Below are 26,470 nucleotides of genomic sequence, written 5' to 3'. Positions count from 1 at the left end.
CATCATATCCCAATGTTATCCTGTGGATAACCTGTGGACCCTGCCGGAGAAACACCCATGTCCTGGGAGTTCCCTGCAGGATGGTGAGAGAGGAGCTTCAAAAGTTTAAAATGTATTTAAATTGTCAATGTTTTAAAAAAGAAAGCTATTTATCTGCAGGGTCCAGTATGCCTCAAACGGATGACTAAAAAATGGGACATGAAGCCCATGTAATGTATAGCCTCATTACCATACAGTGGTATGCGATAGCTCTTGGAAGAGCTTTTTGAGCAATAAATGTCATCCTACTAATGTTTGGCTTTGTTTCTTGACCAACAGTTGAGAGTGAACACTTCAATTCATATCCCAGCTTTCCAGGGTCCTGCTTCAACTGCTTGCCTGTTACCCAGCCATGGTAGAAAGCAGTCAGAAGGAATTAGCCAGGGTAACCAGGAAAACGACGCTGCAGCAACAACATGACGACAACAGCAAGCAACACTGAAATGCTCCACAACGAAGAACCAGAAACTGAAGACAAGGGAACTCCACTCCTGAAGCTGACCATCATAAGAATACGAAGTGAACACTCATACATACTGCTTATTTTAAGATGTCTGCATATCCACAAACACCTAAAAAGCAGGACTGTCTAACTAATATACATAAACACATAACACTTTTACAATAACTGAATACTGCAAAACAATCTATTAGGTTTACCTTAAAAAGCCATGGAGTGAGAATCCTCAAAGGTGGGATAAGCACAGGTGGAGGAGGAGAATAAAGATTATCCAAAGAGATTCCCAAATTGTCTCGAATCTGGTAAGAAAAAATACACACAATATAAATTCCTTTGTAAACCTTTTGCTTAAAGTTACATACAAATGTTTTTCTTTTCTTTAAACTCTCAATTCTATAGCACAGATGTTCCCTAAAGCAGCCATGAAGCCACCCCAATGGTCCAGGTTTTAAGGATAACCAAGTTTGGGCACATGTGACTTAACTAGTAAATCAATCGATGTGATTTGACCATCTGTGCTCAGCCATGGATATCCTTAAAACCTGGACCGTTAGGGTGCCCTGAGGACCATGTTTGGGAACCTCTGCTATAGCGGCCAAGGTTGAGACTGCTAGAATAACTTTACTAGGTACTAAATACTAAACAGAACACTCAAAGCATCCGACAAACTGTTACGTATATTTCTATACAGTATAGAATATTTCTTTATATATAATTACAAATTGTATATTATATGGGCTCCCATGCATGTAAAACACAAATCTATAAATGGGACAATACCTTGGCCAGGTTCTGCCACAGCTCACATAAGTAATCAAACACCTGAGCGTGGATTTCAGGATTGATGATGTTATTGACATCTCCCAGAATTCCCAGCATTCTCCTCCACATGACCGTGGAGACATCTGCATGCCAACCTGTGAGTGTGCCACCTGCCATTACACTGCAGCTTTCTAATGGGAATTCACAGGGCTCTGCTTAAAGGAAAGTAGCATGATTAGACTGCAAAAGTTTACAGAAATAAATGTGAAAAAAAATTCACACAATCAACTTTCTTTTTTTATTGGAGGAACTTTTTGACCCATCAAAAATACTTGTGTATTTGGTATCCTAGTCCTATCCAACATTAATATTTAAGAAAATATAATTAAAGGAAAAAGCATCATATGCATTTTTAAAATATTAAATATTTTCAAATTTTAATACAAAGCTGTAAAAAAAAATTATCCACAACACACTACTTGGAGTATATATAGGTATTTATTCTTAAATGTCACCTGTATCTATTAATTGGTAGCAATAGCAGAACCTGCAGGATTAAAAAAAATGATACACAACAAAAAGATGGAAATAAATCAAGAAACATAACTATGACTGTAGACAAAATTACATATTTAGGGCTGTATTCAATAACTGTCGGAAGCTGCCGTCTCGTCGGAAAGACGGCAGCTTCCGACAGAAATAGGTCGGAAGGGGTTCAGACCTATTCAATAAGGGCTGATTTTTTTCCGACAAGTCGGAAATTCACGACTTGTCGGAAAACACGTGGATCGGCGGAATAGCCGCCGATCCACGTGTTTCTGTCGGAAACGGGGACAAATTCGACAGGTTTTGTCCCCTTTTCTGACAAACTCAATCCGACTTGAAAACAAGTCGGATTGAGGTGAGCAAGTGGGTGCTGCGGGCAGCGGGGAGAGCACAGATCGGCAGCCGGCGGGAGGAACTGGCTGCGGGGGGACATGTCTGCGGCGGCAGGGGGGGGCGCTGCAGTGAGAAAGGTGACTGGACGTCCCCCAGCGCCCCAGCCCCGGAGACTTACATCCGTGGTTAAGAGGATCCAGTCCTGAATCCAAACGTGCGGCCCTTCAGAAGGTGAGGTAATTGCAGCCACCAGAGGAGTGAAATCCTTGCTTTCGGCGACAGACTTATCCTCTGTTGCATGTGTAGATGAGATCTCGACCATTTGTCCAGGAGATCCAGCTGAAGGGCCGAGCATGAAACCTCCTGTACTGTAGAGCCTCGTAAGAAGCAACCATCTTCCCCAGAAGGCGAATGCACTGATGAACCGATACCCGGGTTGGCTTCAGGACGTCCCGGACCATAGTTTGAATCACCAACGCTTTCTCCTCCGGCAGAAATACCCTCTGCACTTCCGTGTCGAGGATCATTTCCAGGAAAGACAATCTCCTTGTCGGCTCCAAATGTGACATTGGAAGGTTCGGGATCCAACTGTGTTCCCTGAGCAGATGAGTCGTGACAACAATGGACTGCAACAGCATCTCCCTGGACGATGCCTTTATTAGCAGATCATCCAGATATGGGATTATGTTCACCCCCTGCCTGCGGAGGAGAACCATCATCTCCGCCATCACCTTGGTGAACACCCTCGGTGCCGTGGAGAGGCCGAATGGCAGTGCCTGGAACTGAAAATGACTGTCTAACAGTGCGTATCAGAGATAAGCCTGATGCGACGGCCAAATCGGAATGTGGAGGTACGCATCCTTGATATCCAGGGATACCAGGAATTCCCCCTCCTCCAGACCCGAGATCACCACCCTCAGAGACTCCATTTTGAACTTGAACTCCCTCAGAAAGGGGTCAAGTGATTTCAAGTTCAAAATGGGCCTGACTGAACCATCCGGTTTCGGTACCACGAAAAGATTTGAATAATAATCTTTGTTTTGCAGATGAGGTGGAACTGGTACAATGACCTGTGACTCTACCAACTTTTGGATGGCTTCCTGTAGGACAGCCCTGTCTGCCAGCAAAGCTGGCAAGCCTGATTTGATGAACTGGCGAGGCGGGAGTTCGTGAAACTCCAGCCTGTACCCAATGGGACACAATATGCTGCACACAGGGATCCAGGCCGGACAACACCCAGACGTGGCTGAATCGTCTGAGCCTCGCCCCCACCGGCCCGACCTCCAGGCCGCACGGTCCACCGTCATGCTGAGGATTTTGATGTACCCGAAGGAGGTTTGTGTTCCTTGGAACCCGCAGTAGCAGGTTTTTGGGATTTTGCCGACCTCCTCTAAAGAAGGTGTTGGACAGCTTGGTCTTTCTGGAGTTAGCAGTCCCAAAGGACTGTGACACAGCTGAAGAAAAAGGTTTCTTCAAAGCAGGCTCAGCTGAGGGAAGAAAAGGTGACTTACCCGCGGTTGCCGTGGAAATCCACGCATCCAGCGCTTCCCCAAAGAGAGCCTGACCTATGTAGGGTAGGTTCTCCACACCTCTCCTGGATTCCGCGTCAGCAGACCACTGGCGCAGCCAAAGTCCTCTGCGAGCTGAGACAAACATAGAAGATATCCCTGCAGCCATCGAACCCAGGTCTTTCATGGATTCCACCATAAATCCTGCAGAATCCTGTATGTTACGTAAAAACAATTCAACGTCACTTTTATCCATTGTATCCGAATCTTCAAGTAACGTGCCTGACCACTTTACTATAGCTTTAGAAATCCATGCACAGGCAATAGTAGGACGTAGAATCGCCCCTGAGGCCGTGTATATGGATTTGAGTGTAGTGTCAATTTTGCGATCAGCCGGTTCTTTTAACGCGGTAGATCATGGAACAGGTAAAACCACCTTTTTGAGAGTCTGGAAACAGATGCGTCAACTATGGGTGGGTTTTCCCATTTCTTTCTATCCTACTCAGGAAAGGGAAAAGCAACCAGAAACTTTCTAGGGATCATATATAGCCTCCCCCCCTTTCTACAACCCCCTGGTACCGTACAAGATAGCTGGAGTTGACTTGGAGGGACAGCAATCCCTGTCAGCGCTTCTGCAGGCAGGAAAATGGCGCTGAACGCTGCTGGGTCCGCTCTGAGAAGCTCCGCCCCCTTTCATGGCACTGCTTCCTGCTCTCCTGTAGTTTATACTGGCCTGAGGAATTGTGCTGGCAGCGATCCTGGGATCCTGACAGGCTTGCTGGACAGTGTAGGGTGTAGGCGCTGGCTCAGGGCGCCCCTCACAGCGCCGCACCATGTACCGCTGAGCCCCGGAGCGCAATTAGTACTGCGCTCCCTACCCTGTTGCCGCCATCTTCACACTGGCTCCCCGCTTGCCAGGGGGCTGGTGACTAACTCGCCACTGAAGTCTTCTGGCTCTGTAAGGGGGTGGCGGCATGCTGCTGGGGTGAGCGATCCCTTGTGGCGGCGAACGTTCAATCCCCTCAGGAGCTCAGTGTCCTGTCAGCGGAGATAGTGGCTCAGACCCCGCAGGGCGGACACTACTCCCCCCCTTAGTCCCTCGAGACAGGGAGGCTGTTGCCAGCAGCCTCCCTGTAAAATAATAAACTCTAAAAAATTACTTTACTGGAGAAACTCTGGAGCGCTCCCCTATCTGTGACTGGCACATTTTCTAAACGGAGTCTGGTAGGAGGGAGAGCGATCCCCTGTGGCAGCGAACGTTCAATCCCCTCAGGAGCTCAGTGTCCTGTCAGCGGCGATAGTGGCTCAGACTCCTCAGGGCGGACCCTACTTACCCCCTTAGTCCCTCGAAGCAGGGAGGCTGTTGCCAGCAGCCTAAATTCTAATAAATAAATAAATAAAATAACTCCTATGGAGCTGCCCTAGCTATGACCGGCTTCTCCGGGCACATTTTCTAAACTGAGTCTGGTAGGAGGGGCATAGAGGGAGGAGCCAGCCCACACTCTCAAACTCTTAAAGTGCCAGTGGCTCCTAGTGGACCAGACTATACCTCATATATATATATATCACAGCACGGTCCTAGACCGGAAGTATATATTAGAATACACGTACAAAATATTCTAGAACAGGTACACTTTTTCTTAACTATCGCTGTTTGTATAAAGACATGTAGAATACTTAAGTGTTTGTAAAGTCACAGCGCTGTATACAGGCGGCTTTATAAGGGAGACCTTGCCCTGCAGTCCCGGAGACCAGCCGCAACTATGCTCAGAAGATGGTGCCCAGCGTCCCTGTCAGGGAGTGAGGGATGGTGTGAGGCAGCAACCAAGGTGGATAAATCTGTTCAGAGATGGTGCCCTGCGTTGGGGGAGGGGCTACAGTTGAAACGCCACCTCCCCTATGCTGAACTTCCATCCCGGGTAATGAGAGTATTATTAAATGGGGTGTTAATACACCCGACCTGTACTCCGACAGGTCTAGCGGGATCCCTGCTCGGAGACAGTGTCCATACTAGCACTGCGACCCATCTCCCTAGGTCGCGGGTGGAACGCAATTTAATGGTGAGTCCCATCTGGGGAACCCTTTTACCTCCTCCCCGTAGCAGCCGCGTGAACCAGGAGAGCGTCTGCGACCGTGAGCCTAAGCTGGAGCGTCTCCGACGCAAGTACCCGGGAACTGAGCCACGGGAGTATGCAACGCCGCTTGGGAAGTGATGGAGCTTCAGATGACATACAGTGCTGACAGCCCAGAGAAGAAATATTCTTAGAAAGATTTTTCAGGGCTGTCCAGTGCAGCCCTCCTGTTAGGTGCTGCAGACACCAACTGAGCTCCAGTGCCTGAAGGCGGGGTTTATAGAGGAGGCCCCAATGCATCCTGGGACAGCCTAAAGCTTTAGCCTGTTGGTGCCTCTGGATCAAGATACACTTTACACCCCGATGTTTTCCTATGCAAACCAATGATTCCTGCTGCAGAAATGAATTGTTACTTATCACTATACATCGCATCGCTTCGATGCGATGTATAGCTGGAATAAGTAGCAATGATCAACTAGCTGGGATTTTTACACTAATATTTAACATCTCATTAGAGGTCTGCAAAATTCCAAGTTAAGTTTACAGAAAATATCCCCATACCTAAAAAGGGCACGCCCAAATGTTTAGACGATTATCGACCTATTGCGTTAACGTCATTAGTTATGAAGTGCTTTGAACGCCTGATGTTGTGTCATAGCAAATCTAATTTTTCCGCCAATTTTGATCCTTTTCAATTTGCCTACCGGCAGAATCGGTCCACAGAGGATGCAGCTTTGAGCTTTGACTGTTTTACATCAGGCACAGAACCACTTAGAAAAGACGGGAACAAGTGTTAGAATTTTATTTGTGGATTTTAGATCCACGTTTAATACAATTGTATCGGCATCTTTGGTTTTTAAGCTTTTTAATTTAGGCTTAAACGGGTTTACGTGCAATTGGATTTTAAATTTTTTGACCAATAGGCCTCAAGTAGTAAAGTTAGGTAAATCTGTGTCTGGTGAAGTTCGGATAGGAACTGGTGTTGCACAGGGGTGTGTTTTGAGACAGTTATTATATTCGTTATTTACGCATGATTGTTTTTCAGTTTCTGATTCTGTTAAAGTGGTGAAATTTGCAGATGACACAGCGGTTGTTGGCTTGATAAGTGGAAATGATGAGGTATCCTACAGATATGAAATTTTACGCTTATTGGAATGGAGTAAAGAAAATTGTCTGATTCTAAATACATCCAAAACAAAGGAAATGGTAATTGATTTTAGACGTGGTAGCAATAGACCGTTACTTCCTGAATTTTTAGAGGGTAAGCCAATTGAGGAGGTGGCTTCATTTAAATTCTTGGGTATTGCAAATGACCTAACTTGGTCCTTAAATTGTACTTTTTTGATCAAGAAGGCGCAGAAGCGCCTTTTCTTTTAAAGGAAACTTAGGACTGTCTGTTTGAGTTTGAGTACCTTAGTTAGGTTTTGTCGAAGTATTAAAGAGAGTGTTCTGACTTACGGGATCATAGTGTGGTTTGGGAATTGCACTGTAGCTGAACGAAATGCCCTTGAACATGTGGTTAAAACTGCTAGTAAGATAATTGCGGTGTCCATGCCCTGTATGAAGGATTTTTATGCAAAAAGAGTGTTAAGAAAAGCCAGATGTATATTAGCTGATGTAAGCCATCCAAGTTGTTTGGTCTTTGAAAGATTGCCATCCCTAAAACGTTTTAGGAGTGTTCGTGCACACACTAAGCGCATGTCTAATAGTTTTTTTTCCAACAGCTGTCCTGTTGTTAAACGACCACCAGGTTTAGCACTAATCTTTTTTAAAATGAAGTATGTTTACTGTTTATCCATTCCCGCAGAATGTTCATATTGAAATTTCATTGACATCTCGTTGCTGTTTTGTTAATGACAAATAAAGTGTATTATTATTATTAATTGATGTATACTCACCTATCCGGCGATGCGCTGTGGAATCCAGGGGTCCAGAGGTGAGGTCTTCTCCAGGCGGTCCCCTCTTCGATGCGCGCAGTCAGCCGGCAGGTCCGTCTGCTGGAAGGTACTGTATGGGGGGCAGAGCCAGAACGGGTGCCGGGCAGAAAGCAGGGAAGCACTGGGCTTCCATGCGGTCTCCGCACCAAAGTTCAGGTTGCACCATCCTAAGATAGCGAATCTGAACCCCATGGAGAAGCGGAAAGTGGAGTGTCCCGTTCCTTCATGAATCGCACTCAGCATCCAAAAGTATGGTGATGCAATTCAGGCACGAAGCGGGGGTGCCGCTGCAGAAGTCAGGGACTTCTCAACGGTAACCTGCTCAATGAATAGCACGTAGTAGAGAAAAGCCCTGTTTTCCGCAAAACAGGGCTTTTCTCTGCTTTATGAATCGACCCCTAATACTCAAACACAAAGTTATACAAAAATAATAAACAAAAGTCTTGGAAATGAAAATCTAATGGTTCTAAAGTCAAATAATCACAAACCTAGAATATTAGTTTATGTATTTTTATACCTATGTCATCTGGTGTTTGCAGAACGGAATGTTGAAGCTTTTCATGCAGTTCAACCTGTTCAGATGTTAAAGCAGCAGGAGATGGTGTTTGGGAGCGCGAACCATAAGCAGACAGGGCCGGAGATGCATTTTCAGAGCCTAAAAGTTTGGGTGATAGAAATAGATAACAACAGTTTTAGAGCTGTATATTTAATAATTTTAATCGGAATAATCTCCAAACAAGAGAAATAGGAAGTCAATTGTCATTAATGCTGTTATTGCAGTTCCTCCTCTGGTGATCTCTACTGTCTCCTTGGTGACAACTGTTGCCGTCACACAAGGGGTACAAGTCCTGACTGTTTCCAGCAGATGTTCATCTGCTATCATGTTCATAATATTATAGATACCACCAGGGTACACAGTTCTAACCCGGGCAGACCCAATTTACACCACGGCTCAGACCGGGATATTCACGAGTTGGCCCCATTTACACTGTGTTAACTGTTCTACCAGACCTTGAAGATGACATCATCTCCCATGCTGTAAATGGGACCCGGATTGGATGTCCCAGGTCACCCTTTTACACTGCCCTGTTACCTGTGCTCTACACGGTGTTGGAATCCCGAGTCACTGGACCTGGGTTATTTTTCTGGGGATCCTTTTACAATGAGCCGCGACCCAGGAGGCCTCAATAACCTGGGTTTATTGCAGCAGTGTAAAAGGGGTAGTCACAAAAGTGTCCAGTGCAGCAAAAAGGCAAAAGTCACACCTAGAAGAGGATGGAACTTCAGCTGTAAGAAATGGTGGAGGACAGTCATGCTTGACATCAATTGACACTTGTAAGGTTTCTACAGTGACAGGTTCTTATTTCATGTCTCCACCTTTCGCTGTCTATCCTCATTTCACAGTTACTGCACAGAAATGCCACCTTAGAAGGCCTGCTGTATTAATAACAGAAGATAACAGTTGTTGCCTTGTAATAACAACAGATCTGGGCTGCAATGCAAATCTAGGCTTTCAGTTTCAGCACGCATGCATGAGTCAGTCCATAGATGCTCACATCTACAACACTGATCGATTGAAGCAGTAAGTTGACTATTACTGCTAGTAGCCTGTATTGCAGAGGAGGATGAGGATGCCCCGCAGATACATTTTTGATGACGATAAAATCAGCCTTACTGCCATGATCATGAGACTAATGGTAAATCGTGCCGAAGTTACTTTCTGGTGGGTTCAGTTCCATTGACTACGGCTGGTACTTGCAATTTCCATAACCAGAAATAGATCTTTATGGGCGGACAGAACCAGCCGTAGGTAGTCATCACAGGTATAGAACTGAGTAACAATGCAGAGTGGACAGGGCCAGAATTTGTCATTTTTATAACAAGAAATAGACCTTCAGTGAATGACAGATGTAGTGGCAGTCAGTCATAGCACAGGTACAGTATAGTAACAATAAATAGTGGACAGGGACAGTATTTGTCATTACTATAATAAGAAATAGACCTTCAGTGAATGACAGATGTAGTGGCAGTCAGTCATAGCACAGGTACAGTATAGTGACAATAAATAGTGGACAGGGACAGTATTGTCATTACTATAATAAGAAATAGACCTTCGGTGAATGACAGATGTAGTGGCAGTCACTCATAGCACAGGTACAGTATAGTAACAATAAATAGTGGACAGGGACAGTATTTGTCATTACTATAATAAGAAATAGACCTTCAGTGAATGACAGATGTAGTGTCAGTCAGTCATAGCACAGGTACAGTATAGTAACAATAAATAGTGGACAGGGACAGTATTGTCATTACTATAATAAGAAATAGACCTTCGGTGAATGACAGATGTAGTGGCAGTCAGTCATAGCACAGGTACAGTATAGTAACAACAAAGAGTGGACAGGGACAGTATTGTCATTACTATAATAAGAAATAGACCTTCAGTGAATGGCAGATCTAGTGGCAGTCACTCATAGCACAGGTACAGTATAGTAACAATAAAGAGTGGACAGGGACAGTATTTGTCATTACTATAATAAGAAATAGACCTTCAGTGAATGACATATGTAGTGGCAGTCAGTCACAGCAGAGGTACAGTAGAGTAACAATAAAGAGTGGACAGGGACAGTATTTGTCATTACTATAATAAGAAATAGACCTTCGGTGAATGACAGATGTAGTGGCAGTCAGTAGTGGCACAGGAACAGTAAAGTAACAATAAAGAGTGGACAGGGACAGTATTTGTCATTACTATAATAAGAAATAGACCTTCAGTGAATGACAGATGTAGTGGCAGTCAGTCATAGCACAGGTACAGTAGAGTAACAATAAATAGTGGACAGGGACAGTATTGTCATTACTATAATAAGAAATAGACCTTCAGTGAATGACAGATGTAGTGGCAGTCAGTCATAGCACAGGTACAGTATAGTGACAATAAATAGTGGACAGGGACAGTATTGTCATTACTATAATAAGAAATAGACCTTCGGTGAATGACAGATGTAGTGGCAGTCACTCATAGCACAGGTACAGTATAGTAACAATAAATAGTGGACAGGGACAGTATTTGTCATTACTATAATAAGAAATAGACCTTCAGTGAATGACAGATGTAGTGGCAGTCAGTCATAGCACAGGTACAGTATAGTAACAATAAATAGTGGACAGGGACAGTATTGTCATTACTATAATAAGAAATAGACCTTCGGTGAATGACAGATGTAGTGGCAGTCAGTCATAGCACAGGTACAGTATAGTAACAATAAATAGTGGACAGGGACAGTATTTGTCATTACTATAATAAGAAATAGACCTTCAGTGAATGACAGATGTAGTGTCAGTCAGTCATAGCACAGGTACAGTATAGTAACAATAAATAGTGGACAGGGACAGTATTGTCATTACTATAATAAGAAATAGACCTTCGGTGAATGACAGATGTAGTGGCAGTCAGTCATAGCACAGGTACAGTATAGTAACAATAAAGAGTGGACAGGGACAGTATTGTCATTACTATAATAAGAAATAGACCTTCAGTGAATGACAGATGTAGTGGCAGTCAGTCATAGCACAGGTACAGTAGAGTAACAATAAATAGTGGACAGGGACAGTATTGTCATTACTATAATAAGAAATAGACCTTCAGTGAATGACAGATGTAGTGGCAGTCAGTCATAGCACAGGTACAGTAGAGTAACAATAAATAGTGGACAGGGACAGTATTGTCATTACTATAATAAGAAATAGACCTTCAGTGAATGACAGATGTAGTGGCAGTCACTCATAGCACAGGTACAGTATAGTAACAATAAATAGTGGACAGGGACAGTATTTGTCATTACTATAATAAGAAATAGACCTTCAGTGAATGACAGATGTAGTGGCAGTCAGTCATAGCACAGGTACAGTATAGTAACAATAAATAGTGGACAGGGACAGTATTGTCATTACTATAATAAGAAATAGACCTTCGGTGAATGACAGATGTAGTGGCAGTCACTCATAGCACAGGTACAGTATAGTAACAATAAAGAGTGGACAGGGACAGTATTGTCATTACTATAATAAGAAATAGACCTTCAGTGAATGGCAGATCTAGTGGCAGTCACTCATAGCACAGGTACAGTATAGTAACAATAAAGAGTGGACAGGGACAGTATTTGTCATTACTATAATAAGAAATAGACCTTCAGTGAATGACATATGTAGTGGCAGTCAGTCACAGCAGAGGTACAGTAGAGTAACAATAAAGAGTGGACAGGGACAGTATTTGTCATTACTATAATAAGAAATAGACCTTCGGTGAATGACAGATGTAGTGGCAGTCAGTAGTGGCACAGGAACAGTAAAGTAACAATAAAGAGTGGACAGGGACAGTATTTGTCATTACTATAATAAGAAATAGACCTTCAGTGAATGACAGATGTAGTGGCAGTCAGTCATAGCACAGGTACAGTAGAGTAACAATAAAGAGTGGACAGGGACAGTATTTGTTATTTCAATTAAACTTGCTCCACTTACGCAAGATTGTTTTAGAAGGGTACGTCAGAAATACCCAAAAAACGTGTACACATTTTTGGTGAACAGTATGAAAATTGAACACACATATGTTATAACAAATTATCTGACTTATATCCAACTCGAAATAAGTCATTTTTTGTCTATTTATTCCAAAAACAAATATTACAAATTCGTTAAAGACTAATATTTATCCATTCCAATGGTACTTCCGTGATTGCCTGTTCTAGTGTTGGATTTCTGGCAATTACCAAAGATGTTGTTCTTGGGAAGAAAGCAAAGCAATGGCTTAAACCTGTACTGTTGTTGTGGTAGTGTTACAGAGGAGGGAAGTAATGTCACAGGGGAGAGTGGTAGGGTTACAAGGGGGTGATCCGGTAGCGTACAGGGGAGAGTGGTAGAGTTACAAGGGGGTGATCCGGTAGCGTACAGGGGAGAGTGGTAGAGTTACAAGGGGGTGATGTGGTAGCGTTACAGGGAAGAGTGGTGCGGTAGTGTTACAAGAGGGTGGTGTGGTAATGATACTGGGGGTGTGGTAGTGTTACAGAGGAGGATAGTAATGTTACAGGGACAGTGGTAGTGTTACAGAGGAGGATAGTAATGTTACAGGGACAGTGGTAGTGTTACAAGGGGGTGATGTGGTAGCGTTACAGGGAAGAGTGGTGCGGTAGTGTTACAAGAGGGTGGTGTGGTAATGATACTGGGGGTGTGGTAGTGTTACAGAGGAGGATAGTAATGTTACAGGGACAGTGGTAGTGTTACAGAGGAGGATAGTAGTGTTACAGGGACAGTGGTAGTGTTACAAGGGGGTGATGTGGTAGCGTTACAGGGAAGAGTGGTGCGGTAGTGTTACAAGAGGGTGGTGTGGTAATGATACTGGGGGTGTGGTAGTGTTACAGAGGAGGATAGTAATGTTACAGGGGACAGTGGTAGTGTTACAGAGGAGGATAGTAATGTTACAGGGGACAGTGGTAGTGTTACAAGGGGGTGATGTGGTAGCGTTACAGGGAAGAGTGGTGCGGTAGTGTTACAAGAGGGTGGTGTGGTAATGATACTGGGGGTGTGGTAGTGTTACAGAGGAGGATAGTAATGTTACAGGGGACAGTGGTAGTGTTACAGAGGAGGATAGTAATGTTACAGGGGACAGTGGTAGTGTTACAAGGGGGTGATGTGGTAGCGTTACAGGGAAGAGTGGTGCGGTAGTGTTACAAGAGGGTGGTGTGGTAATGATACTGGGGGTGTGGTAGTGTTACAGAGGAGGATAGTAATGTTACAGGGGACAGTGGTAGTGTTACAGAGGAGGATAGTAATGTTACAGGGGACAGTGGTAGTGTTACAAGGGGGTGATGTGGTAGCGTTACAGGGAAGAGTGGTGCGGTAGTGTTACAAGAGGGTGGTGTGGTAATGATACTGGGGGTGTGGTAGTGTTACAGAGGAGGATAGTAATGTTACAGGGGACAGTGGTAGTGTTACAGAGGAGGATAGTAATGTTACAGGGGACAGTGGTAGTGTTACAAGGGGGTGATGTGGTAGCGTTACAGGGAAGAGTGGTGCGGTAGTGTTACAAGAGGCTGGTGTGGTAATGATACTGGGGGTGTGGTAGTGTTACAGAGGAGGGAAGTAATGTTACAGGGGACAGTGGTAGTGTTACAAGGGGGTGATGTGGTAGCGTTACAGGTAAGAGTGGGGCGGTAGTGTTACAAGAGGGTGGTGTGGTAATGATACTGGGGGTGTGGTAGTGTTACAGAGGAGGATAGTAATGTTACAGGGGACAGTGGTAGTGTTACAGAGGAGGATAGTAATGTTACAGGGGACAGTGGTAGTGTTACAAGGGGGTGATGTGGTAGCGTTACAGGGAAGAGTGGTGCGGTAGTGTTACAAGAGGGTGGTGTGGTAATGATACTGGGGGTGTGGTAGTGTTACAGAGGAGGATAGTAATGTTACAGGGACAGTGGTAGTGTTACAGAGGAGGATAGTAATGTTACAGGGACAGTGGTAGTGTTACAAGGGGGTGATGTGGTAGCGTTACAGGGAAGAGTGGTGCGGTAGTGTTACAAGAGGGTGGTGTGGTAATGATACTGGGGGTGTGGTAGTGTTACAGAGGAGGATAGTAATGTTACAGGGACAGTGGTAGTGTTACAGAGGAGGATAGTAGTGTTACAGGGACAGTGGTAGTGTTACAAGGGGGTGATGTGGTAGCGTTACAGGGAAGAGTGGTGCGGTAGTGTTACAAGAGGGTGGTGTGGTAATGATACTGGGGGTGTGGTAGTGTTACAGAGGAGGATAGTAATGTTACAGGGGACAGTGGTAGTGTTACAGAGGAGGATAGTAATGTTACAGGGGACAGTGGTAGTGTTACAAGGGGGTGATGTGGTAGCGTTACAGGGAAGAGTGGTGCGGTAGTGTTACAAGAGGGTGGTGTGGTAATGATACTGGGGGTGTGGTAGTGTTACAGAGGAGGATAGTAATGTTACAGGGGACAGTGGTAGTGTTACAGAGGAGGATAGTAATGTTACAGGGGACAGTGGTAGTGTTACAAGGGGGTGATGTGGTAGCGTTACAGGGAAGAGTGGTGCGGTAGTGTTACAAGAGGGTGGTGTGGTAATGATACTGGGGGTGTGGTAGTGTTACAGAGGAGGATAGTAATGTTACAGGGGACAGTGGTAGTGTTACAGAGGAGGATAGTAATGTTACAGGGGACAGTGGTAGTGTTACAAGGGGGTGATGTGGTAGCGTTACAGGGAAGAGTGGTGCGGTAGTGTTACAAGAGGGTGGTGTGGTAATGATACTGGGGGTGTGGTAGTGTTACAGAGGAGGATAGTAATGTTACAGGGGACAGTGGTAGTGTTACAGAGGAGGATAGTAATGTTACAGGGGACAGTGGTAGTGTTACAAGGGGGTGATGTGGTAGCGTTACAGGGAAGAGTGGTGCGGTAGTGTTACAAGAGGCTGGTGTGGTAATGATACTGGGGGTGTGGTAGTGTTACAGAGGAGGGAAGTAATGTTACAGGGGACAGTGGTAGTGTTACAAGGGGGTGATGTGGTAGCGTTACAGGTAAGAGTGGGGCGGTAGTGTTACAAGAGGGTGGTGTGGTAATGATACTGGGGGTGTGGTAGTGTTACAGAGGAGGATAGTAATGTTACAGGGGACAGTGGTAGTGTTACAAAGGAGGATAGTAATGTTACAGGGGACAGTGGTAGTGTTACAAGGGGGTGATGTGGTAGCGTTACAGGGAAGAGTGGTGCGGTAGTGTTACAAGAGGGTGGTGTGGTAATGATACTGGGGGTGTGGTAGTGTTACAGAGGAGGATAGTAATGTTACAGGGGACAGTGGTAGTGTTACAAGGGGGTGATGTGGTAGCGTTACAGGGAAGAGTGGTGCGGTAGTGTTACAAGAGGCTGGTGTGGTAATGATACTGGGGGTGTGGTAGTGTTACAGAGGAGGGAAGTAATGTTACAGGGGACAGTGGTAGTGTTACAAGGGGGTGATGTGGTAGCGTTACAGGGAAGAGTGGTGCGGTAGTGTTACAAGAGGGTGGTGTGGTAATGATACTGGGGGTGTGGTAGTGTTACAGAGGAGGATAGTAATGTTACAGGGGACAGTGGTAGTGTTACAGAGGAGGATAGTAATGTTACAGGGGACAGTGGTAGTGTTACAAGGGGGTGATGTGGTAGCGTTACAGGGAAGAGTGGTGCGGTAGTGTTACAAGAGGGTGGTGTGGTAATGATACTGGGGGTGTGGTAGTGTTACAGAGGAGGATAGTAATGTTACAGGGGACAGTGGTAGTGTTACAGAGGAGGATAGTAATGTTACAGGGGACAGTGGTAGTGTTACAAGGGGGTGATGTGGTAGCGTTACAGGTAAGAGTGGGGCGGTAGTGTTACAAGAGGGTGGTGTGGTAATGATACTGGGGGTGTGGTAGTGTTACAGAGGAGGATAGTAATGTTACAGGGGACAGTGGTAGTGTTACAAAGGAGGATAGTAATGTTACAGGGGACAGTGGTAGTGTTACAAGGGGGTGATGTGGTAGCGTTACAGGGAAGAGTGGTGCGGTAGTGTTACAAGAGGGTGGTGTGGTAATGATACTGGGGGTGTGGTAGTGTTACAGAGGAGGATAGTAATGTTACAGGGGACAGTGGTAGTGTTACAAGGGGGTGATGTGGTAGCGTTACAGGGAAGAGTGGTGCGGTAGTGTTACAAGAGGCTGGTGTGGTAATGATACTGGGGGTGTGGTAGTGTTACAGAGGAGGATAGTAATGTTACAGGGGACAGTGGTAGTGTTACAAGGGGGTGATGTGGTAGCGTTACAGGGAAGAGTGGTGCGGTAGTGTTACAAGAGGGTGGTGTGGTAATGATACTGGGGGTGTGGTAGTGTTACAGAGGAGGATAGTAATGTTACAGGGGACAGTGGTAGTGTTACAGAGGAGGATAGTAATGTTACAGGGGACAGTGGTAGTGTTACAAGGGGGTGATGTGGTAGCGTTACAGGGAAGAGTGGTGCGGTAGTGTTACAAGAGGGTGGTGTGGTAATGATACTGGGGGTGTGGTAGTGTTACAGAGGAGGATAGTAATGTTACAGGGGACAGTGGTAGTGTTACAGAGGAGGATAGTAATGTTACAGGGGACAGTGGTAGTGTTACAAGGGGGTGATGTGGTAGCGTTACAGGGAAGAGTGGTGCGGTAGTGTTACAAGAGGCTGGTGTGGTAATGATACTGGGGGTGTGGTAGTGTTACAGAGGAGGGAAGTAATGTTACAGGGGACAGTGGTAGTGTTACAAGGGGGTGATGTGGTAGCGTTACAGGTAAGAGTGGGGCGGTAGTGTTACAAGAGGGTGGTGTGGTAATGATACTGGGGGTGTGGTAGTGTTACAGAGGAGGATAGTAATGTTACAGGGGACAGTGGTAGTGTTACAAAGGAGGATAGTAATGTTACAGGGGACAGTGGTAGTGTTACAAGGGGGTGATGTGGTAGCGTTACAGGGAAGAGTGGTGCGGTAGTGTTACAAGAGGGTGGTGTGGTAATGATACTGGGGGTGTGGTAGTGTTACAGAGGAGGATAGTAATGTTACAGGGGACAGTGGTAGTGTTACAAGGGGGTGATGTGGTAGCGTTACAGGGAAGAGTGGTGCGGTAGTGTTACAAGAGGCTGGTGTGGTAATGATACTGGGGGTGTGGTAGTGTTACAGAGGAGGGAAGTAATGTTACAGGGGACAGTGGTAGTGTTACAAGGGGGTGTTGTGGTAGCGTTACAGGTAAGAGTGGGGCGGTAGTGTTACAAGAGGGTGGTGTGGTAATGATACTGGGGGTGTGGTAGTGTTACAGAGGAGGATAGTAATGTTACAGGGGACAGTGGTAGTGTTACAAGGGGGTGATGCGCAGTGTTAATTTTGACAAGGATTTTCAATTTAGTTTTAGTCGCTCACTTAAAATTGTAGTTGGTTTATAGTCACAATTTAGTTATTTTCTTTTGCTTCATTTTAGTCACGATTCAGTCAGTGTATCTCAGTTTTCATTTTAGTCAATGGTTTAGTTATAACTTTTGCAGTTTAATGATACTGTAATGGATTTTGATGAACATTATTTCTCTAAATTCCTTTGAGAAGTTTGCATACCTTTAACTGTGTTTATTAATCTGGGCTCAGTAGGATGAGAATGTGTTACATACTAAGGCTGACATACCGTAGTGCTTCCACATATTAGTAATCTAGGCTCAGTGGGCTGAGAATATATCATATACAAATTAATGCCTTACGCTTATTAGAACAAACAAATGCAATACACAATCCTATTTCCTTCACAGCAGGTCATATTTATTTTCTGCAAATATCTAGAACTTAGAATTTAATGTAAATCCCTACTTCCAGCGTTAATTCCAGTGTCCTCTATCAAGGATTTTCAATTTAGTTTTAGTCTTAGTCACTTTTTTTGCTTTGCTTTAAGATTTAGTCAGTGGATTTCAGTTTTTATTTTAGTCCTGAAAAACTGTAGTCGACAAATACTTTTAGTCAAAATTTTATTTGACAAAATTAACACTGGTGATGCGGTAGTGTGCACAGCACATATCGCTGCAGGATAAGGGGCGCTGTTGGCAGGACTTGTCAATTATGTTTTCATTACTTTTATTTGCAGCTTCCCCCCTTTTTAAACCCCAGCAACTCGCTTAGAACTTACATAGAAAGCTACAGAATTCTAACTATTTTAAGCTTACCTTGTACTTTGAAAAAATGATCAGCATTGCAGCTGAGCAGATCTATGTAGTGTGTGAATGCTATAGATTGGATGTGTCTGCACATTACATAGATGTGCTCAATTGCAATGCTGATTATTTTTTCAAAAAGTACAAGTAGCTTGTTAGAAATCTCATAGTTTCTACGCAGGATCAAATAGACCAATGAGTAGGGTGTTTGACTGGAATGCAACAGGTTATAGGTTTGAATGCTGGGTATGGCAGTATACTGAAATGTGTTATTTAATAAAGGGTATTGTAACTAAATAACAGCGAGCTCTCAAGTTAAGTGCTTGAATGTGGTGTAAAGAGGACTCATATCCAAATCCATTTACTTGCAGTGTTCCGTGCATGTGTGTGTATAGGTTGGGCTTGTGTCGCCGGTCACCATAACGATGCCAGAATCCCGGTGGTTTGATGGCCGGTGGGAAGGCGAGCGCAACAAAGCCCCTTGCAGGCTCGCTGCACTCACCACAGGTTCTATTCCCACTCTATGGGTGTCGTGGACACCCATAAGTGGGAACAGTCCTTGTTGGTCGGCATGCTGACCGGCGGGCTGGTCACCGGCCTGGATCTCGGGGTCGGTATTGTGCATGGGCTTTGTCTGGGATCAATCTTGCCATGCCCCTTCCCACGAGGCATGCGCCTTATGTCCCTATTGGGAAAATAGATGATGGGGAGTGACGCCAATTCTATTTCTGGCACAGGGCACCAAAAAGTCTACTTACGGCTCTGGTGTTACAGGGGAGTGTGGTAGTGTTACATGAGGGTGTGTAGCAGTGTTACTAGGGGTGTGGTGCGGTAGTGTTACAAGAAGGTGGTGCGGTAGTGATACTGGAGGTTTGGTAGTGGTACTGAGGGTATGGTACTGTAGTGTTACAGGGTGGTAATGTTATACAGTGGTTTTGTAGTGTTACAGGGAGCTGTGGCAGTGTTACGGGGTGGTAATATTATTGGGTGGTGAGGCAGTGTTATTAGAAAGCACTGTTATAGAGTCTCCCCACATTTCACCAATGACAGGCCTACGGTATCTGCACAGAAGTGTTATTTACCAAGATCTACTTTAGTAATGCTGCTGCCTCACAATAACACCACACACTTTCCTCTACATCTGCTACAATTGTTATTACACATCTTTTACAGATGGAGCCACGCGCTACATCGCAGGCGGGGGCAAGCTGTGTTCCTATGTGCGCATGCACCTTGGCACACCGCCGAGCGCAGAGAGACGCTCCCATTCACTATGGAACAGACAGAGCCACTATTAGCGTGGCTCCATCTTTATTTTTTATTTTTTTTATATATAACATTTTTATTGAAGTTTTACAATAACAATACAATACAAAACAAGAGAGGGGGGTGCAGAGAAAAAAAACAATAAAGGACATAAGGAGGGGTGAGGGACATATCAGGGAAGCAATAGTACATCAACAGAGTTAGGATACAGTAAGCAATAGCCAGATAAAACCTTCAATGTTTAAAAATCCAGAGTCGAGTACGACCTGGGAGATCTTAGTACAGATAAATCTACAGGAGCACTATAAATAAAGGATTGGCATGACCTCTCTTTATATAAGGTCCACTTCTGCCATTTTATGTGGATAGAAGAAGCCGACAAAGAATATTTACATTCTGCCGTTTCAAAAACGAAATGTTTATGGACCTTATACTCAATCATCAATATGGTAGGAATTGCGGCAGACTTCCACATTTGAGCGATAGAGGCCTTAGAGACTATTAAAATATGTCCCAGAAGGTATTTATCACAATTAGACATCTCACTGGGATAATAATGGAAAAGAGCTAAGAGGGGGTCAGCCGAAAGAACCACTCCCAATACTTTTGAAATAATAAGGAACACCTCTCGCTAAAGTGGCTGTATCACCGGACACAACCAAAAGATATGTAAGATACTGTATCACCCACCATCCCACAATTCCTCTAACAGCCACAAGAAGCATCAGGCCAAATCCAATGTAGTCGCTCCGGTGTAAAATACACTCTATGAACTAACCTGTAGTACATTTCGGAATGATTTATACATTTGGAGCAAAAGATGTCTTTCCAAATAGTTTCTATAAATACATTAGGAAGGTCTTTTTGGTCTGTGAGGGACACAACCCACTTCGTGATCCCATAATCAGATGCTGGTACCATCTAGAAATACCACCTCTATTGGTTTGGGACATTAGAAGGGATGTCAATATTTTAGGGAGACCAAGTTGGTGGGGAAGCTTAAGGAGGCAACCGTGGAGCCAATGTCGCAGTTGGAGGTATTTATAAAAGTCTTGTTTAGGTATGTCAAATTTCGTTTGACGGATTGAAAAGGGGACTAAATTACCTCCTGAGATGACATCCTGTAGATTCGAGAGACCTAGTTCATGCCATGTAGTCAACTGTAAGTCAAGGATCATAAGAGCTATAGCATGGAGAGACAGCTGTGGGGGAGGGTAGAGCGACATTGGGGATACAGAAAATCATAGTTTGCCAAACTAATAACGTCGTTGGAACTGCTTTACAGTTAGCAACTCTTTTAAAAACTAAAGGGGTGTGCAACCAAAGCAAGTACCGTTGGGGGAAATAAGGGGAACATGGCATTCTGCTCTATAGACCCCCATGGTCTAAGTGTGCCCTGTGAGAACCAATCCCTGCCTTAACCAAATCAGGATATGCCACCCCTCCTGCACATTTCGTAGCAGTCAAAGTATTTCTTGCTATTTTCGGCTTCGTTCCCCCCCAAACATAATTAGATAATAATGATTACATTTATTACAAACAAGTTTATTGAAAGGCCGGGGGGGATAGTATGAAAGAGGTACATCATTTTTGGTAAAAGAACCATTTTCGCAGCTGCCACCCGACCCAACCATGAGACTTCTTGCATCATCCATTCCTTAGTAAGCATTTCAAACGCTTGAAAAAGCGGGTAGTAGTTGCATCCTAGTAAATCACCCTCTCTAGAGAGATTAACTTCCAAATACTTAAGCGACCTTAGTTGCCATGCGTATTTGTGTTTATCTTTCAGGATCTTAAGCATACTGTCATAGATATTCAGAGGGAGGGCCTCAGACTTTGTGGTGTTCAGCTTGAAATAAGAAATTTCCGCGTATGAATCGAGGACAGAGTGTAAGTGTGGAAGAGAAGATTCAGGGTCTAGAAGGCATAACAATATGTCGTCAGGAAAGAGACAGACCTTATGGGGCATCCCTCCTATAACGGGACCAACAATCGAGTTTAAATACCTAATTCACTCAGCCAGAGGCTCAACAGCCAAAACAAAAATCAGAGGTGATAATGGACAGCCTTGGCGAGTACCATTAGCAATATTAAACTTAGAAGAATTACAGCCATTGGTGAAAACCGAAGCCGACAGTGAGGAGTACAAAGCCAGAATGGAATTAAGTATTCTATCTGCAAAGCCAAATCGTCGTAACGTAGCCTGTAAATAAGCCCAGTGGAGCCTATCGAAGGCTTTTCTGCATCCAAGGAAAGGACTAATAGAGGCTTGCCCTGTAACTGGCAGTGTTCAATTATATTAATAACTATGTGTTTTGTCGGATGCCTGTCTGCCCAGCACAAAGCCCACTTGATCATGAATGATCAGACTAGGCAAAAGAGGGGACAATCTATTCACTATCATTTTAGCAAAAAGTTTAATATCCTTGTTCAGCAACGATTTTGGGCGATAGTTCTGAACTGCTGTGGGCGATTTACCAGGTTTAGGGATAGTAACAATTCGGGCCTCTAACATTTCCTTTGGAAAGCAGGTGGCGTTGGATGCTTCATTATAGACCGATAGCAGGACCGGAGCATGGTTAGATTTAAACTTTTTGAAGAAATTGGAGGGGCAGCCATCTGGGCCAGGCGCTGTATCTAGGGAAGAATCTATGGCTGCTTCAACCTCTCCTAGCGTCCAGGGAGAGCTAAGGGAATCACAAATCACAGAGTAAATAGCGGGGAGGGGTATCCCATCTAAAAACCTGTTGATATCCGCCAAAGACGGTTGAGGGGTACTGAGGTCATCTTTTAAATTATATAATTGTGAATAATATTCAGCGAATGCATTAGCTATCTCAACCTGATCAGTAACCTTGACAACGTTAGTTGTATGAACTGCATGTATACGTTCTTTAGCTCTACGCCCCCTCAGTTTGTGCGCCAATAAACATCCCGCTCTATTACCAAGAGTAAAACGCTTTTGATTGAGCCGCTGTAGATTGCGGTGCACCTCCGCAAGAGCAAAGGAGTTTACTTTGTCCCGGGCAGCAAAAAGTTGCTTAAATAGAATTGTTAGAGGGATTCATTTTGTGTGCAGAGTCTAATTGGGCTACTTCTCTCTCAGCTAAAGCATATCTATTTTTATAGTCTCGTTTAAGTCTACCTGCAATTTGGATTGCAGAGCCTCTAACCGCGGCTTTCAGAGAACATCAATGGGTAAAAATAGACGTATCCTCAGGGTGAGTAGTATCAATATATAAATCTAGAGACCTCAGGATGGCCTGATGAGCCTCCGGCTGAGCGAGAAGGTGTACGCCAAGTCTCCAAGAACCCGGGGAACCACTCATTTGCTAACATCCCAAACAAGCGAAAGAGGAGAGTGGTCTGACCAAGATATCGGTAGTATATCAATCTTGCATATGGAAGCTAGTGTCCATCTATCTACTAATGCCAACTCAATTCTAGAGTATGAACTATGCACATGGGAATAGAAAGTATAGTCCCTTACTGCGGGATGCTTGGACCGCCATGCGTCAAATAAGGCATATTCGGCCATCAATTGACAAAACTTACTAGAGGGGTCCTGGGGTTGATCGTGTGGGGCGAGACCAATCAAAACAGGGGTCCAAGACCATATTAAAGTCTCCGAGAATCAAGAGCGCACCTCTTAAGTGATCTTGGAGAGTTCTACAGAAGGTCCTAAAAAAGGAAATTTGTTTGGTATTTGGGGCGTAGCAAGACACCAAGGTAGTCTCAACATTGTCTAAATGGCCAACTAGTATTAAATATCTCCCTTCAGGATCTTCATATTTGGAAGATAAAACAAACGGGCAGTGCTGCGCTATAAGAAGAGCCACTCCAGCCTTTCTAGTGGACCCATTAGCCGTGTAGCAATGAGGGTATCTAGAATTAGTAAAGAGGGGAGGATTTTGACTTTGAAAGTGTGTTTCCTGTACAGCCACCACATGTGCTTTAAGTTTATGGAAATAATTTAAAGCTAATTTCCGTTTTTGGGGGGAGTCGAGTCCCTTAGCATTAATAGAAACTATGTGTACCATATTTCATAGTGAATAGGGCTTTGACTATATGGCCGAACTCAACTATACGGACAGATGCACCTGATAAATGGAGGATAGCAAACAAAAAAAACAGTAGGGAAAACAGAGGGAAAGTAGAAAAAACAAAACTAAACTGGTCTCTCTTGAGACCACAACCAGTCGCCATAGTGTGGCGGCTGTGTACACTAAAAGAGGGGTAATGGCGAATCTCCTACCCTCCACCATATACGTATAATCAAGAACAATAGGTACGAGAACATACTAGAAATACGAAAACACTTAATAAGACATATTAAAACTGGAACATTATAAGCGAAACCACATGTAACAATACGGTATCACCACATAGTAATCATAATTGCATATTTCATCCAGTGCCTCCCAACACATATCAAAATACCCCAAAAAGAGAGGAAAAAAAGCATTGTTAAATATTAGAAAAAGCCGTGAGGGCTATGGCAACAAAACAGCAATGTCATGAGAGGCACTAGACAAACCTAAGCAGAGACACATAAAAAAGAAAAAAATTGTGAAAGATTAACCCTTAATACAGCAAACAACGAAAACAGAGAATTAGACATATGAAAACCTGAACAGTTTGGATAAAAGAGGCAAAACCAGGCATGACAGTATAGCATTATAAATAAGATTTTACTTACCGATAAATCTATTTCTCATAGTCCGTAGTGGATGCTGGGGACTCCGTCAAGACCATGGGGAATAGCGGCTCCGCAGGAGACAGGGCACAAAAGCAAGCTTTTAGGATCACATGGTGTGTACTGGCTCCTCCCCCTATGACCCTCCTCCAAGCCTCAGTTAGGTACTGTGCCCGGACGAGCGTACACAATAAGGAAGGATCTTGAATCCCGGGTAAGACTCATACCAGCCACACCAATCACACCGTACAACTTGTGATTTGAACCCAGTTAACAGTATGATAACAATGAAGTAGCCTCTAAAAAAGATGGCTCACAACAATAATAACCCGATTTTTTTGTAACAATAACTATGTACAAGTAATGCAGACAATCCGCACTTGGGATGGGCGCCCAGCATCCACTACGGACTATGAGAAATAGATTTATCGGTAAGTAAAATCTTATTTTCTCTAACGTCCTAGTGGATGCTGGGGACTCCGTCAGGACCATGGGGATTATACCAAAGCTCCTAAAACGGGCGGGAGAGTGCGGATGACTCTGCAGCACCGAATGAGAGAACTCCAGGTCCTCCTCAGCCAGGGTATCAAATTTGTAGAATTTAGCAAACGTGTTTGCCCCTGACCAAGTAGCTGCTCGGCAAAGTTGTAAAGCCGAGACCCCTCGGGCAGCCGCCCAAGATGAGCCCACCTTCCTTGTGGAATGGGCATTTACAGATTTTGGCTGTGGCAGGCCTGCCACAGAATGTGCAAGCTGAATTGTACTACAAATCCAACGAGCAATAGTCTGCTTAGAAGCAGGAGCACCCAGCTTTTTGGGTGCCTACAATATAAACAGCAAGTCAGACTTTCTGACTCCAGCCGTCCTGGAATTATATATATATATATATATATATATATTTTCAGGGCCCTGACAACGTCTAGCAACTTGGAGTCCTCCAAGTCCCTAGTAGCCGCAGGCACCACAATAGGTTGTTTCAGGTGAAACGTTGACACCACCTTAGGAAGAAACTGGGGACGAGTCCGCAGTTCTGCCCTGTCCGAATGGAAAATCAAATATGGGCTTTTGTAAGACAAAGCCGCCAATTTTGACAATCGCCTGGCCGAGGCCAGGGCCAACAGCATGGTCACTTTCCATGTGAGATATTTCAAATCCACAGATTTGAGTGGTTCAAACCAATATGATTTGAGGAATCCCAACACTACGTTGAGATCCCACGGTGCCACTGGAGGCACACAAGGGCTGTATATGCAATACTCCCTTGACAAACGTCTGGACTTCAGGAACTGAAGCCAATTCTTTCTGGAAGAAAATCTATAGGGCCGAAACTTGAACCTTAATGGACCCCAATTTGAGGCTCATAGACACTCCTGTTTGCAGGAAGTGCAGAAATCGACCTAGTTGAAATTTTTTCGTGGGGCCTTCCTGGCCTCACCCACGCAACATATTTTTACCACATGCGGTGATAACGTTGTGCGGTCACCTCCTTCCTGGCTTTGACCAGGGTAGGTATGACCTCTTCCGGAATGCCTTTTCCCTTAGGATCCGGCGTTCAAACCGCCATGCCGTCAAACGCAGTCGCGGTAAGTCTTGGAACAGACAAGGTCCCTGCTGGAGCAGGTCCTTTCTTAAAGGCCGATGCCACGGTTCCTCTTGGAACAGACATGGTACTTGCTGAAAGCAAATCCCTTCTTAGCTCCCGAGGCCATTAGTCCTCTGTGAGCATCTCTTGAAGTTCCGGTTACCAAGCCCCTCTTGGCCAATCCGGAGCCACGAGTATAGTTCTTACTCCTCTATGTCTTATAATTCTCAATACCTTGGTTATGAGAAGCAGAGGAGGGAACACATACACCGACTGTTACACCCACGGTGTTACCAGGACGTCCACAGCTATCGCCTGAAGGTCTCGTGACCTGGCGCAATACCTGTCCCATTTTTTGTTCGGGCGGGACGCCATCATGTCCACCTTTGGTCTTTCCCAACGGTTCACAATCATGCGGAAAACTTCCCGATGAAGTTCCCACTCTCCCGGGTGGAGGTCGTGCCTGCTGAGGAAGTCTGCTTCCCAGTCGTCCACTCCCGGAATGAACACTGCTGACAGTGCTATCACATGATTTTCCGCCTAGCGAAAAA

General features: G+C 44.6%; 1 protein-coding gene across 7 annotated transcripts in view; it reads right to left on the bottom strand.

Annotated features, from left to right (window-relative positions):
• RALGAPA1 (Ral GTPase activating protein catalytic subunit alpha 1) overlaps positions 1–26,470 on the bottom strand; it is a 669,595-nt gene that overhangs the window by 277,244 nt on the left and 365,881 nt on the right. For 4 of the 7 annotated variants that reach the window (XM_063947861.1, XM_063947860.1, XM_063947863.1 and 1 more), the window contains 3 exons: positions 8,175–8,312; positions 1,280–1,473; positions 700–798 (listed from right to left, as the gene is read on the bottom strand). In XM_063947861.1, the coding sequence (XP_063803931.1) occupies positions 700–798; positions 1,280–1,473; positions 8,175–8,312 (431 nt within the window). Of the gene's footprint in view, positions 1–699; positions 799–1,279; positions 1,477–8,174; positions 8,313–26,470 lie in introns of all 7 variants that reach the window. The other 3 variants (XM_063947862.1, XM_063947865.1, XM_063947864.1) reach the window with 1 other exon arrangement.

Source organism: Pseudophryne corroboree, chromosome 12 (assembly GCF_028390025.1).
Source record: "Pseudophryne corroboree isolate aPseCor3 chromosome 12, aPseCor3.hap2, whole genome shotgun sequence".
In the NCBI taxonomy this organism is placed as follows: domain Eukaryota; kingdom Metazoa; phylum Chordata; class Amphibia; order Anura; family Myobatrachidae; genus Pseudophryne; species Pseudophryne corroboree.
Note: the sequence above shows the minus strand (reverse complement) of the source record. Positions and strands in the feature narration are given on the sequence as shown.